The 13,882-nt window shown below is 45.6% G+C and overlaps 1 protein-coding gene across 7 annotated transcripts in view; it reads left to right on the forward strand.

The window, feature by feature from the left end:
* Window positions 1-13,882, forward strand: part of RALGDS (ral guanine nucleotide dissociation stimulator) — a 92,805-nt gene that overhangs the window by 32,265 nt on the left and 46,658 nt on the right. Inside the window, exon 1 of one of the 7 annotated variants that reach the window (XM_083423538.1) lies at window positions 3,445-3,978. The exons of 5 other annotated variants lie outside the window; for them this stretch is intronic. In XM_083423538.1, the coding sequence (XP_083279664.1) occupies window positions 3,733-3,978 (246 nt within the window). In that variant the 5' untranslated portion in view covers window positions 3,445-3,732. Of the gene's footprint in view, window positions 1-3,444; window positions 3,979-13,882 lie in introns of those variants that run through there. One more of the 7 variants, XM_083423536.1, reaches the window with a different exon arrangement.

A 13,882-nucleotide genomic window follows, 5' to 3' on the forward strand; every position in this document is an offset into this window, starting at 1 on the left:
GAAGTGTCTTCGGACAGCGCTGGCCCCCGGCCTCTTTGAGTGAGATGGGCGCACAACCCTAGAGTCTGTCAAGACTAGCCCGTACGGGCAGGGGTATCTTTACCTTTACCTTTAAAGAAGAGGAAGATGTCACAGGAGGTGAAAGACTGTTTTTAAACACACACCCCACCATAGGAATCTACCTTGTAAGTCTGTTGGTGCATCTAGCTCAGTATTCCGTAACCGATTGGCTGCAGCATCAGATGGGTCTCCCCCAGCCCTATTTGGAGATGCTGGGAATTGAACCTGGGACCTTCTGCATGCAAAGCAGATGCTCTGCCACTGAGCTACGGCGCTTCCTTCAGCAAAGCATGAGTTATTTTAGGTTTTCGTGCTACTTTCCTCCTCGTGCAGGCAAGAGGGAGTGGCAAAATAATTGGGGTGGCCTGGAATCTTGTGGATTTGCTCTCTGGCTGTACTTCAAAGGGCAATTTTTATCAAAAACTCATTCATCCTACATGTCTCTCTCCCCCTCCCCTGCTTGAAACAGTGGCCAAGCTTGGGAGAGAGAGTAGTTAGGAGAGTTCCCTGATCCAGTAACTTGTTAAGGCAATGGATCTGGGTTTAATCTTGTTGAAGTCAGTGGACTAAGCTGCTTTAAATCCTAAAACTGGGGCTTATCTCCTTTGTGGAATCACCTAGAGGAGAGCACCCAGCTTTGGTCTGATTTTAGTAACTGTTTAAGGCTGCATACACACCAAATATTTAAAGATTTCTCTCTCTCTCAGAATCCTGGGAACTGTAGTAGATTAAGAGTGCTGGAGATTGTAGTTCTGCAAGGGGTGAACTGTACTTCCCAGGATTATTGAGGTGTGTGTGCTTTAAATGTGTATGTGGCCTAAGACAATTCCAGTCAGTGTATACAGTATAAAAATTCAGAATGTCAACTTTCTTGAGATAACAGAAAAGAAATGGTAAAATTTGAAAGAGGGAAGGGAGCCTACGATAACACATAATTCTTACGTAATTATACATAGGAGTCATTTTGTATGTCTCTAAACAGAGGTGTTCTTCCATCTCATTTATGTGTTTATTTATAGCTCACCTTTTTCTCTAAGGAGCCCAAGGCGGCATGCAAAGTCCTCCCTCTCAATCCCCACAACCACCCTGTAAGGTAGGTTAGGCCGAGAAAGGTAGTGACTTGCCCAAGGTCACCCAGTGAGCTTCATAGCGGAGTGGAAATTTGAACCCTGATATCCCAGGTCCTAGTCTGACACTAACCGCCACACCCCACTGCTGGGAATGCTACTGTGTAAGGCAGGGGTAGGCAAACTAAGGCCCGGGGGTCGGATGCGGCCCAATCACCTTCTAAATTCGGACTGCGGACAGTCCGGGAATCAGTGTGCTTTTACAGAATGTGTCCTTTTATTTAAAATGCATCTCTGGGTTATTTGTGGGGCATAGGAATTCAGTCACTCCCCCCCCCCAAATAGTCCGCCCCTCCCACCGGTCCTGCCCCCGCTTAAAAAGTTTGTTGACCCCTGGTCTAGACCGGGGTCGGCAACCTAAGGCCCATGGGCCACACACGGCCCATGGGGGTCGTTTAACCGGCCCACGAGCCACCCTTGAACCGAGCCACTTGGTGAGTCCCCGCGCGCTGCGCTAAACCAGCGCAGTGTGGAGCAGAGACTCGCTTTTGTGGCGCCGAAAATCACGTCTGCGCAGGCGCAAGAGATCGTGGGTGAACACATAATCTGGCCCACGTAGGGGGTGAACTGGCCCAGACAAGGTAAACCTTGCCGACCCCTGGTCTAAGGTTAGGAATGGGGGGCTGGTGACCATCCTCCAACCCCATCCTCTCTAATCATTGCAGGCGCAGATGGGAGTTGGAATCCATTATCCAACCTTGCTTTTGCCCACAGACACCTATGCCACAACAAACCCAATCAGTCTCTAAGGTGAGCACCTTGTTAGAGACCCCAGGAAGAAGCAGACTAGGGGAGAGGGTCTCTAGATCCTTCAGTAGCTGCAGGGATTAGCTGCTGGCAGATCGCCTTGCTGAGGGCCCCTTCCCATTGTCCTCTTGGAATCTGCAAACACAGGGAAAAACAATGGAGAGATTTCCTGCCTTCATCTCAGCAGGCTGCTAAGTTTCAAGATCAATCATCATTACTCAAGCGGCAGCTTGGTTAACTCTTTGCCTTCCCAACTCTTAACTCTGGTGAGTCTGTACCTCACTAAGAACAGCCTTGCAGCTAGATCTAGCCCAGTATCCTGTTCTTGTAGTTTTTCGATACATTCATTGGGCATTTATCAACATACAAACAGTAAACATAGATAAGCAGACGGTAGAAAAACGAGAGGGAAATAATAGTACACAGGCTCGGCGGGAAATCCCGAGGTCTGCAGAAGATGAAAATATGTAGACGGGGAGAAACAGAAAGGATCTCTCTCTCACACACAGCCATAAGACGCGTGCTCTGCAACCACAGAATGCTGGAGGGGCGAGGGGAACTAGGAAATACGGGAGTGGAATACAATGGAATGGAGCATCTTGGAAGAGGCACGACTGGCTGCCTGGCACCCTGAACGAAGGCATCCCACGTTGTAACATTTGGTTGAAGTTCCTATTTGTTGTTAATAATTAGTAACAATAATAATACCAAGCAGTTAACAACAACAACACATGCTTCCAGTAGGGTTGTCCTCATAGCTGTCAACATTTCCCTTTTTTGAAGGGAAATTCCCTTATTCTAAATAGGATTCCCCGCAAGAAAAGGGAAAAGTTGACAGCTATGGTTGTCCTATTAGTCTGCTGCAGATCAAGTAACAAACAGCCGTGTTGTACCTTTAACGACTTCCAGATTTATTGTTAGCATCGTCTTTCTGTGGCTGAAGAATCCAGGCTTGCTCTGAGATGTGAAATCTTATCCTTAGTCTCACGGTTATAGTGGGGGGTGGGGGGAGAAATTGCAAATAGCAGGCCTGTTTTTTCTTTATTTAAGAACTGCTTATCTTGTGTACACGAGCTTTGCCTACACGTGTCACGGGCCTCCCCTCCGTTGCATCTGATGGCCTTTCGGCCCCTCTGTTTACCCTCCATCCTACTTCCCAATAAACCCGTGTCTATTTGCCAAGCCACAGTGATAACCCTTCAATTCATCTGCGCGCAAAGCAGCCGCCGCAATAAATCCTTGAGCCTTTTAAAGTGCCACAGCTTCTGCGAGTGAACGAGTGAGGTTGTGGTTAATACTAATATTAGGATTATAAACGTTTCTCTCTCTCTCTCTCTCTGCAAAATAATAATAATAAAGTTCCAGCGGCGCTCCCCCTTTCGGCCTGCAGAGGGCACGCCTCTGCTTTCTTTCCTAGCCTCTTCCAAGCGGGAGGGGAATGAGAAGAGGAAAAGCCTCTAGGCTCTGGTTCCGCTTTCGCTTGCCTCCCTACCATCACCACACCGCCTTTTCAATCTTGCTCTCTCACTCTATCTCCACCCCTTTCCAAGCGGGTGACATAAGGGCTTGTGAGTGGGCGGATCAAATTTCCCCAGTGTGGAGAATGATGACTGAGAAGGAGCCGCTTTGCTGCTGAGCTCCAGGCGTAAAGGCGCAAAGAACGCGCGCTCTCTCCCAAGCCCAAGGTGCGCGTAGTTTGGAGAGAGGACCCTCCGAGCTCGTGAACTGACGCCCCTCCTCCTTTAGCTCAGTATAATGGAAAGTTAGCAGGAGTTGAACCCTCTATTCTCGCCGCTCCATGGTGAACCTCATGTGGTCAGAGCTCCTGCAGGATGAACGCCCCAAAGCAGCCGCTGCCGCAGCCACCGCAGGAGGAGGCGGCGGCGGACGCGGCGGCATCCTCAGCCCGGAGAAAATGTTCGAAGGCTCCCGGCGGTTCCGGAGCTTGTGGGACGGGGTGAAGCTGGAAGTGGCGGCCGAGAGCACCAGCCCCGTCGTCTTGCACAGTTTCACGCAGCTGGATCCGGACCTGCCCCCGCTGGAGGTAAAGCCCAATGTGTTGGGGGTGTGGGGAGCCCCATGCGCCGCGGGGATGGAGGTGGCGGGTTGATTATACGGCGTGTCTCGCCCGCTTTGCATGCATTTCAGGTAAAAGAAATTCCGCCTGTGCGTGCTTACTCGGGAGTAAGCCTCCGCTCAATGGGGCGTGCGCCCAAGCAAAAGCGTGCAGAGGCTTGTAGTAACGGGCTCCCAACCAGACGACTAGTTCTCTTCCCTCCGCGTCCGTCCTGTTTCCAAGACATGTTTAATTTAGGGTTGAAGCCTGACCGCATCTCTCTTCGCTTTTTTATACCGCGACCGCAAACTCCCAAGTTTTCTAGTTCTGGTGTTATGCGTGGGCACGCGGAAGGGTGAATGGAGCGCTGTGCTAGAACTTGGGGGTCGCACCACCAAAGCTGTTTGAAAGTAGCTTCTCTAGGAGGCGCCTTACTTTTTGTCTTTCGAGTGGTAATTTAGGTCCGTTTCTGAATCCACTCCATATACATACATTTAAATCCCATTTGAAGCAGCTGGCTCCTCACAAATAATCCTGAAAATTGTAGTTTAAGGATGCTGGGAATTGTAGCTTGGCGAGGTTCTCGGGATTATTTGCAGGAAGTCCTACGTTTTAAATGAGTGTTGGATGGGCTTTAAATTTATGGCGTAAATCATTACTGGCGTGCATGAGCGTGGGTCATTCTCTGCCTCTTTCCCCATTTCATCCTAACAACCACCCTGTGGGGCAGGTTAAGTGGACTGCAACTTCTTTTCACACTACTCGTCTTTTAACTCACGCCACAAAGCGATGGTGCTTCTAATTTAGATTGCACTATTGAAAGATTTGGCAGATTTCAGAGGTAGTTTTGGAGGCTTTTTGCCATGACAGCAGTGGGTACTTCCAGACTGTGGTGTGTTGTGCGTGTTAATATAGCCACTCCACTTACGGTACTTTGGATATTGCAAATAGGCCACTAGCAACAGGATTTTATTTTACTGTATAGGAATTCCCATGGAAAAAGTAAATCTAGATTAAAGGTGGGGGGAGAGATACAGGTTAGAATTTTTCGGCCAACAGTGTTTTGAGGATGCTGTGAAAAATGTGCATGTATAAGGAGCACTGATCCCATAATATGTACAATAAAATGCAGCATTCATGGTAGTATACCACTGATTATTATATGGCAAGAACACTATTTTGCATGCAGAAGGTCTCTGGTTCAATCCCTGCAATCTCTAGGAGAGATTCCTGGTCTGAAATCTCAGAGTTGCTGCCAGTCAGTGTTGACAATACTGAACTAAGTTGTCCAGTGGTTGAACTCTGTATAAGGTACCTTCTTACGATGTTCTCAGTGAGAGAACATCTGCTTTGCATACAGAAAGTCCCAGGATCAAACCCTGGCTTCTGGTATGGCTGGGAATAACCCCCTACCTAAAGCCCCGGAGAGCTGCTGCCAGTCAGTGCAGAGAATACTGAGTTAGGTTTACAGTGGTCTGACTCTGGATATTCAGAATGATGAGGACTATAATCTTATTCTGTTCTTAGGAGGAGAGGCTGTTGCCCATTGGTAGAGCAGCTTGTATGCATGCAGAAGGTCCCAAGTTCATTCTCCAAGTAAGGTTGGCAAAATGTCCCCTGCCTGAAATCCTGGACAGCTGCTGCCAGTCAGAGTAGATAGTATTGAACTAGATAAACCAACGATCTGATTCTGAACAAGGGAAACATTCCATGTTCCTGTCCTGTACAATGTCACCTGAAATTGCGGCACATCATACAAATAGGGTGGGGGCACTTTCTCTACATTTGGGTTTCAGGTTTTAAAAGAATGAGGGAGGATATGTTGGAACTTCGTAACCTTATGAATGAATCAGTGAACAAATGATGTACGTAGTACAGGCAACTCCCCATTTACATGGGGGTTAGCCACCGTGCATTTAATTGAAATTGTGTATATTGGGAACACTATTGAAAAAGCCTGCAGACACCCTGGAAGCCCTTCTAACAAAAAAATTCCATTAAATCCACTACAGTCGCTCTTTCCAAACCTCCTTGCTCAAACTCCCAACTCTCCACAGGCCAAAGGTTGGTGCAAAGGCTCTTGGGATTGCTAGATGCTATTTTATTTCCATTTTCACACGCTTTAAGGATAATTTTTGCCCCTTTTGTGCTATTTTCAAGATTGCTGCAGTGTGCGCATGCGCTGTTGCACTTGCCTTGAATGCGTGTAAATGGGGAGTTGCCTGTATAGAAAATGACTTAACATTTGAACTTGCTCATGGATTTTATTTTATTTGTAATAAGCTCAGTCAGTATGAAAGTGAAGTCTTTCCTATTAACTTGGGAAGCTGCCTTTTACTGACTATATCTAGTTCCTTGGTTAATGTAGCTCATTATTGTCTGCACTGGCTGGCAGCAGCTCTCCAGGGTTTCAGGCAGGGAGTCCCTCCAGGCCCTACTTGGAGATGCTGGGAACTGAACTTTCTGCAAAGCAGATGCTCTGCCACTGAGCTACAGAAATTCCCCTTTACAAAAAGCACAGTTGGTTTATCTCTGTCTCTCTCTAATAAAAACATAAGGCTGTCATCATGTAGCTCCCACTGGAGGATTTGTAATGCCATATCACAACCCTCAATTTGCATGAATTTCAGGTAAAAGTGAAGACAGTGAAACTATAATTCCCGTGGTTTTTTAAATATATAGAGAGAGGTGCTTAAATGTGTGGGGTGTGTGTGCAGCAAAAGGGTCACTGGCCAAGCAGATGATCTTTGTTGTTCCCTTTCCATCTTCCACAGATATCTGCAATTCCCTCCTGCTCACATGATCGCTTTGGGCTCAACTGGTCAGGCAATTATCTGTGTGGCTGGCAAGCTGCCAGGTTTGAGCATCTATTAGGAGAGGCGCTTTCTGTGGCGAGAAGCGCAGATCTGGTGCCTTTAAAGGATTTAATGAATGACAGCGAGCTTCCTGTTGCGAACCATTTTTGTGCCTTCTGTTCTCCTTGGAGCTGCTTGCCTAAAGCTCTCCGACCTGGCCAGGGATTTGCAGAGAGCCTTTAGCATCTTCTTCCAATGCAGAGAAAATCCTTTGCTGGGTGGGTCATGACTTATGTCCAAACATCTGTATCCATCGACTGTGGGAGCACCACAGTCTCTCCGACATTCCATTACAGGACAGTCAAGGCCCCTGTCAATAGCTCGGTGTACTTTGTGTAGCTCAGCTGTAGAGCATCTGCTATGCACGCAGAAGGTCCCAGGTCAATTTTTGGCATCCCCAGGTAAAGCAGGGAAGGTCTCCTGCTTGAAGCACTTGAGAGCCACTGCCTGCCAATGTAGACAGTACTGAGATAAATGGACCAATGGTCAGATTCAGTCAAAGAAAGCTTCCTAATGCTCCTATTTAATTCAGCCTGTTTAATTCTTCAAAACAGTAAGGATTAGAATCTTACTTTATTTTTAGGGCATAGGCCATAGCTCAATAGCAGGACACATTCTTTGCATGCGGAAGGTCCTGGGCTCAATGCCTGGCATCCCCGTGTTAGGCTGGGATGGTTGCCTGCTTGCAACTGGAGAGCTGCTGCCAGCCAGTGTAAAACTGTGCTTACAGCAGGTCTCTTCCTATGACACTGATGCTATATTGAATGAGCTTTTTTCTTTCTTGGGACACAAGGCTTTTATCTTAATTGCTTCCCTTCTCCAAACTTTTTTGCAAAGAGTTAATAAACCAGATCCAGTTTCCTATGCACACAAGGCTGCCACCCACCGCCCCTGGTTTCATTCTCTTGGAGGTTGGAGCAAGAGAGATTGTTGCTGAAAATCCATCATCTGTTTCTCATTTCGTGTCTGGCAAAAAAGCATTTCAACCTCCCAGATTTCCTTCGCTAGGCTAGGAGGAGCCTTGAGAGGTGTGGTTTCAGAAGAGAGGCCAGGAAAGTTGGGTAGGGTAGGGGGAGAGCCTGAGCTTGTCAGCTCCCTCCATTGCAAGGAAATAATGATTGAAAGGGTGGTGCAATCATTCCAGACCACCATACCTCCTTCTCCTTGCAGGCAGGAAAGAAACCGTGTTTCACTAACATTGGGCAAGTCTAGAGCCACATTCATACCATACATTTAAGGCACTATGATACCATCTTAAACAGTCATGCCTTCCGCCAAAGAATTCTGGGAGCTGTAGTTTGTGAAGGGTGCTGAGAGTTGTTAGCAGATCCATATGCCTCTCACAGAGCTACAATTAATTCCCAGCGTTAATTGTTAAGCCACTTTTGAGAATTGAAGCTCTGTGAGGAGAACAACTCCTAACAACTCTTGGCACCTTCAATAAGCTACAGCTCCCATAATTTTTTGGGGAAGCCATGACTCTTCAAAATGATACTGCTTTAAATGTATGGTGCAAATGTGGCCATGGTAGATGGTAGCTACTTACGGTTTTTAAGAAAATAATGTTTTGTCTTGGGCTGTGTACACACCATATATTTAAAGCACATTTCTCCCACACCCAAGAATCTTGGGAACTGTAGCTCTTTAAGAGATAAACTATAGTTCCTAGGATTCCATTGGAGACTGCTTTAAATGCAGTCCTCCTGAACTCTTCCTGCCCCAGCTGTGCTTTGCACTTTTCAATTGTGCTTTCATGGATTAAGAAATGCCTTGCTGGATCAGACTTAGGGTTCATCAGCTGGCCAGAAGCTCCCAGAAAAGCTCACAAGCGGACAAAAGGCAGCAACTTATTGTCTGCACCCTCCCCTAAATGATATAGTGCCCCTAAATGTGAAGGCTTGATTTAGTTATCAAAGCTGAGTGGGGGGTTTGAACCTGGGTCTCTCAGCTCCCAGGCTGGCGCTCTGACCTCCAGACTCTGCACTGCTGATAAACTTTAATTAGTTCTTTAACTCCCCTCCCTCCTAATTTTTTTTGAAACTGAGAGTTTGCTGCCTATGAGCACGTAGGGCTTAGTGGGCTAGGCATAGAGGCAGACACTCCCACTGGCGGAGAGGCAACAGGTTATTTTTAAATAACAAAAAGCTCTGCAGGCCTCAGATGGAAATTAAGAAAAAGGGGGGAGGGAAATAAAGCACAAGTAATCTGTCCTGTTAATTACCAGGGATGCAGGCGGCAGAAATTGCCCCAGGGGCCTGATCTGCACAGGCTTGCAGCAGCTTTTTGTCAGGAGTGTTCGCAAATAACCTCTTCTTCTTTTAATAAATAAATGCAGAACCAACTCCATTGAGTACAAGCTGGAACTGTGATGAGTGTTCAGGAGTTCCCCTCTGTAATAGTCTCCTCTCCCCTTTGCCAGCCTATCCTGTCATATTTGATGGATGGTGTGTGCTGTGTATCAGGGAGCTTTGGGGGGGAATACCCAGTTCCAGGCTGGGGGGGGGGGGAGCTTGGGCAAAATGTGGCCCCTGCTTCCTCTGTAAGTTGCCCCTGGTCACCAAGAGTACAGCCACCTGGACAGCAGAGAGTAGCCAGGCTTTGCTACTCTTTAAATTTCCCACAATGCCCCAGAGCTGGATGGGCAAGAGTACTTTGAAACAGAATCCGTAGGCCACATAGACCGTCGTCAATTAAAGTGTTCTTCATATAGACAATTAATATATACAATTGAATGTGTATAATTAATAGATTGAGCCCTTTCAGGGACATTGAGTCCATGTCAGGATAAAAAGATGGGATATAAATAAATATAATAATAATAATTTAGAATAGTCAAGTGTCTCTCTGAAGGGCAGCCCACCTGAACTAGAGAGCCCCAGGCAGAGAGGCCTCGCCAAGTCATGCCAGCCAGCCAGCCAGCCCACCAATCAAAAGGTGGGGCCTCGAAATTTGGCACCTGTCTCTCCCCACTGGTGGGTTTTCAAGTGCCCCAGCCCCCCTCACCCACATACCCTCGCGATGTGGGCAGTGTGTTAGCCCACCCTGTCCCAGAGCTATGCTAGGGGTGTGTGGAATTGTCATGGACAGAGGCATGAATTATTTTTTTCGCAGAGTCGAGAAGTACTTATCTAAGCTTGGCAAAGATACAATATACGTATATACAAACAGACCCACACTCTTTCTTTGTCTCTCTCTCTCTCACAAGAAACAAACTGTTTTGGAAATTTGAATTCAAAACCAATCAACCTTCCACTGTTTCTCATATGTATTTTTGTGTGAAAAATCTGACATTAAAAAATCTTTCTGTGAAAACACACACACACACAGAGAGAGAGAGAGAGAGAGAGAGAGAGAGAGAGAGAGAGAGAGATGTATCCATTGTTAGTCCTACACAGAATAAATGCATTGAAATGGATGGATATGGCTGGCTTAGGTTCATTGATCTGAATAGGTCTGCTCTGGGTAGCACTTTGTTGGATACAACTCACTCTGTTTCTGTGTGAAAAATCTGATGCAATTGCAACTTCGAATTCAAAATCTCTCATATATTTACACATTCTTACAAGAACACATTTTTAAAAAATATTTATTTCATAAAATTAAAACACTGATTGATTGTACAAAAAAACCCCTCAAATGGGTTTACCGAGAAAAGGGGGGGGGGGATGAAATTGTAAAAACAGTTTAAAAACGACTTTTTAAAAAATTCAGGAAAAATTAAAACCAGCAATGAACTAAGATGAGATTAAAACATGCACATCAACGTTCTACATATCTTTTGTCTAGGCTAGCGTAAAGAAAAATGCTTTTAGCACTTCCTGACATTGATGGACACACAAAATATACATTCAGACACACTGTGTAAGAGACGGGGGGGGGGGCGGGCGGGGAGAATGAGAAAATATGACATCAGAATGCAAATGTGAGTTTGAAATATCCTGTTCAAAGTTTGGCTAGCAAAACTGACAGACTGAGAGCATCCCACATATTCACCTTGGCTTGATAATCTCATAAGTGTTGATATTCTTTACTTGCACTGTTCTTTTATTGCATGTGCAACTGTACTCATTTTATAGTTTTCTTTTTCATCTTTTGATCTTTTAATAATTGCTCTCTCTGTTTTTATATACTTTATAAAGTGAAATATAAAATAAACACACACACACACTCTCTCTCTCTTTCTCTTTCTCTTCATTTACCTTGGGGACATATTCATAGTTTTACCAACCCACAAGTTATCTTCTCTCTCTGTCTTTCTCAGATATAGGATTTCCTTTCAGGTGTTTTGACATCTGTGCTTTTTTCTCTGCACTCTTGCAAATGGATGTGAGAGGTAAAAATGGGTGTATGAGCTTGAAGTGCAGAATTGTATTCTGAACATGCATATCAAATTTCATTCCTGTATCTCAGTCCTTGAGAGATTGTTGTTGTTGTTGTTGTTGTTGTTGTTGTTAATATTGGGTTCATATCGGGAGGTCCTTAAGGTATTGTGGTTCTGAGCCATTTAAGGCTTTATAGGTGGAAACCAGCACTTTGAGTTGGGCCCAGAAGCTTAATTGGCAGCCAGTTGGGTCAGGATCAGTGTAATATGCCCAAACCATCTTCCCTCGGCCTGTCCACCAAATATTGCGCCAGCTGAAGTTTCTGAACTGTCTTCAGAGGCAGCCCTACGTATAACACGCTGCAGTAATCTAACCTAGAGGTTACCAGAGCATAGACAGTTGTTAGTTTATCTCTGTCCAGATTACCTACCTACACACACAAACACTCTTTGTCACCCGAACAAGGTAACCTAAAGCCTTTGCTATGCCAAATAAGTCATTCTGATTTTCCTGCACACACAGTCTCCTCTGGAGGATTAGGGGTATGTAGAAGATTAAGACTGCCTGTTTTGAAACAAGCTAAGAAGTTGAACTCTGAGGATTGAGGCATTTTAAATCTGGATGGCATGACTATACAAAGGAGCGGCTCCTTAATCTGTGTGATCCTGCTTTTACTAAATGGATACCCTAGTTAATACAGATTAAGGCACTGTTTATCTACAGAACCATTTATCTTCCCACAGCTGAGCCCAGGGTACTGCGAGTGCCACAATTTCATGTTGGCGAGAAGACACAGAAATGGATTCTGAGAATAATGGCTTTCATTTTAGTTTTTAAAAAACAAGTTTGTACTGTAGTCCTTAAGCTGTGACTTTAAGAGCAGCCCAAAAAGTGTTTAAAATTTAAACTCTGTCCTACTGCTACTGTCTTCTACTTCACACCTCAAATGTATACTAAATGGGTTTGGGGTGGGGGATTGACTAGTTTTACAGTAGTTTTCTCACTTGTTGACTCAAAAAGAATCTGCTTCTGCAGCACATCCCAAAGGAGAATCGCCCACCCTTATGCATTTCTGCATGATTTGCTCAGTTTGGGTTAGGTTTTGCTTTGGGTTTAGGAGGAATTCTGTATAGCAATGACTCATGAAGAGACTTTACAGAAAGTCACATCTGAAGGCAGGTCATTTTGTCATGTTTTCTTGTTAGGAACGGTTGAACAATCCCATTGTGGAGATTCAACAGGCTAACCCTCATCTAGCAGAGGCTGATTGGAAAGGAACATGCCTCAGGGCAATACATCAGACAGAGACACAGTGGGAAACCTCATGGGTAGACTCCCATCTGCCTTTGCTCGTTGAATTAATGCCCTTTTATTTTTCAGACTTATCTGCCCTTTCATGGGTGGCTTAGTGCCAGGAATGCTTCTCAGCTCCTAGACTCATCCCCACCCAACTCCAGTTTGCAACCCAGAGAGCAAATGTCACCTTTTGACATTTCCTAGATGGGTAATAGTGCCATCTCATTAGGGGCAGGACAGGGACTGCACTGAGCAAACTGAGCAGGAGGGTCCCCAAGTGCAGCAGGGTCCAGGTAGTCATATTTTTTAAAAAGATGAATTCTTGCATATAAACAAAGGGTGCCCACCCCAGTAAGATCATTTAAATTCAGACTCTTAAAATCCCCTTAGCGACATCACAGCCCAGTGGATGAGGACCTGGATCCTTCTTCCCAAGAAAGCTGTGCCAAGGGAGACCTGTCACTCACAGTGAGGAGTTCCCTGTCAAGTTGCTGGGCAGAGTTTGGAGGATGGAGTTTGGAAGGAGCTTTTGCATCATCCTCCTGTTTCTTGACAGTTGTCCCCGCTAGGTGTCCATAGAAGTGCAGAATACCTTTCTGGGTGTGCTAACTAGGTTTGAGGTTTTGTTTTTGTTTCCAAATAGGATTTATGACTGGATCGGCATCCCTGGGAACCAAACCATTTCCCCGATCCCTTCCTTGGTACTTTTCCAAATGCAAACAGGCTTTCGCCTAATCTGGGACCATCCAGAAGTCTTAGTTTTGGGTGCTCAGGAAGTCTAAATAATGAGTAGGAGAGAAGAAACCTAAGGTGTAAAGGCACCCCCACAATAAGAGCCAGTGTGGTGTACTGATTAGCAGACTTCCATGCTTCAACATTTTGTTGCAGATCCCTTTGGTTGTTTTCAAAAGTATTTTAGTTCTGTAAACTAAAGTGGCTTTGCAGATTTGGTCTTGAGAGGCAGCAGCTTCTCGCCTCTCCTTCCCGCCCCCCTTTTACTGGAGATACCCTGCTCTAAATGATAGGACTTGCCCCACTTGTTTAGGACTTGTTTAGGAATGAATCGAAGTGTTGTCAGCATAGAATCATAGAATTGGAGAATTGGAAGGGATTTCAAGGGTCACCTATTCCAACCTCCTGCATTGCTGGAATCTCAACTAAAGCATCCCTGGTAGATGACCATAGTAATAATAATAGTACAGTGGTGCCTCGCAAGACGAAAAGAATCCGTTCCGCGAGTCTCTTCGTCTAGCGGTTTTTTCGTCTTGCGAAGCAACCCTATTAGCGGATTAGCGGTTTAGCGGCTATTAGCGGCTATTAAAGTCTTAAGGGATTAGCGGATTAGCTGCTAAAAGGCTATTAGCAGCTTAGTGCCTTAGAAAAAGGGGGTAGAGAGCGGAAAAAAATCGCAAGAATCGC

Source organism: Podarcis tiliguerta (genome assembly GCF_965153285.1).
Source record: "Podarcis tiliguerta genome assembly, chromosome: Z".
In the NCBI taxonomy this organism is placed as follows: domain Eukaryota; kingdom Metazoa; phylum Chordata; class Lepidosauria; order Squamata; family Lacertidae; genus Podarcis; species Podarcis tiliguerta.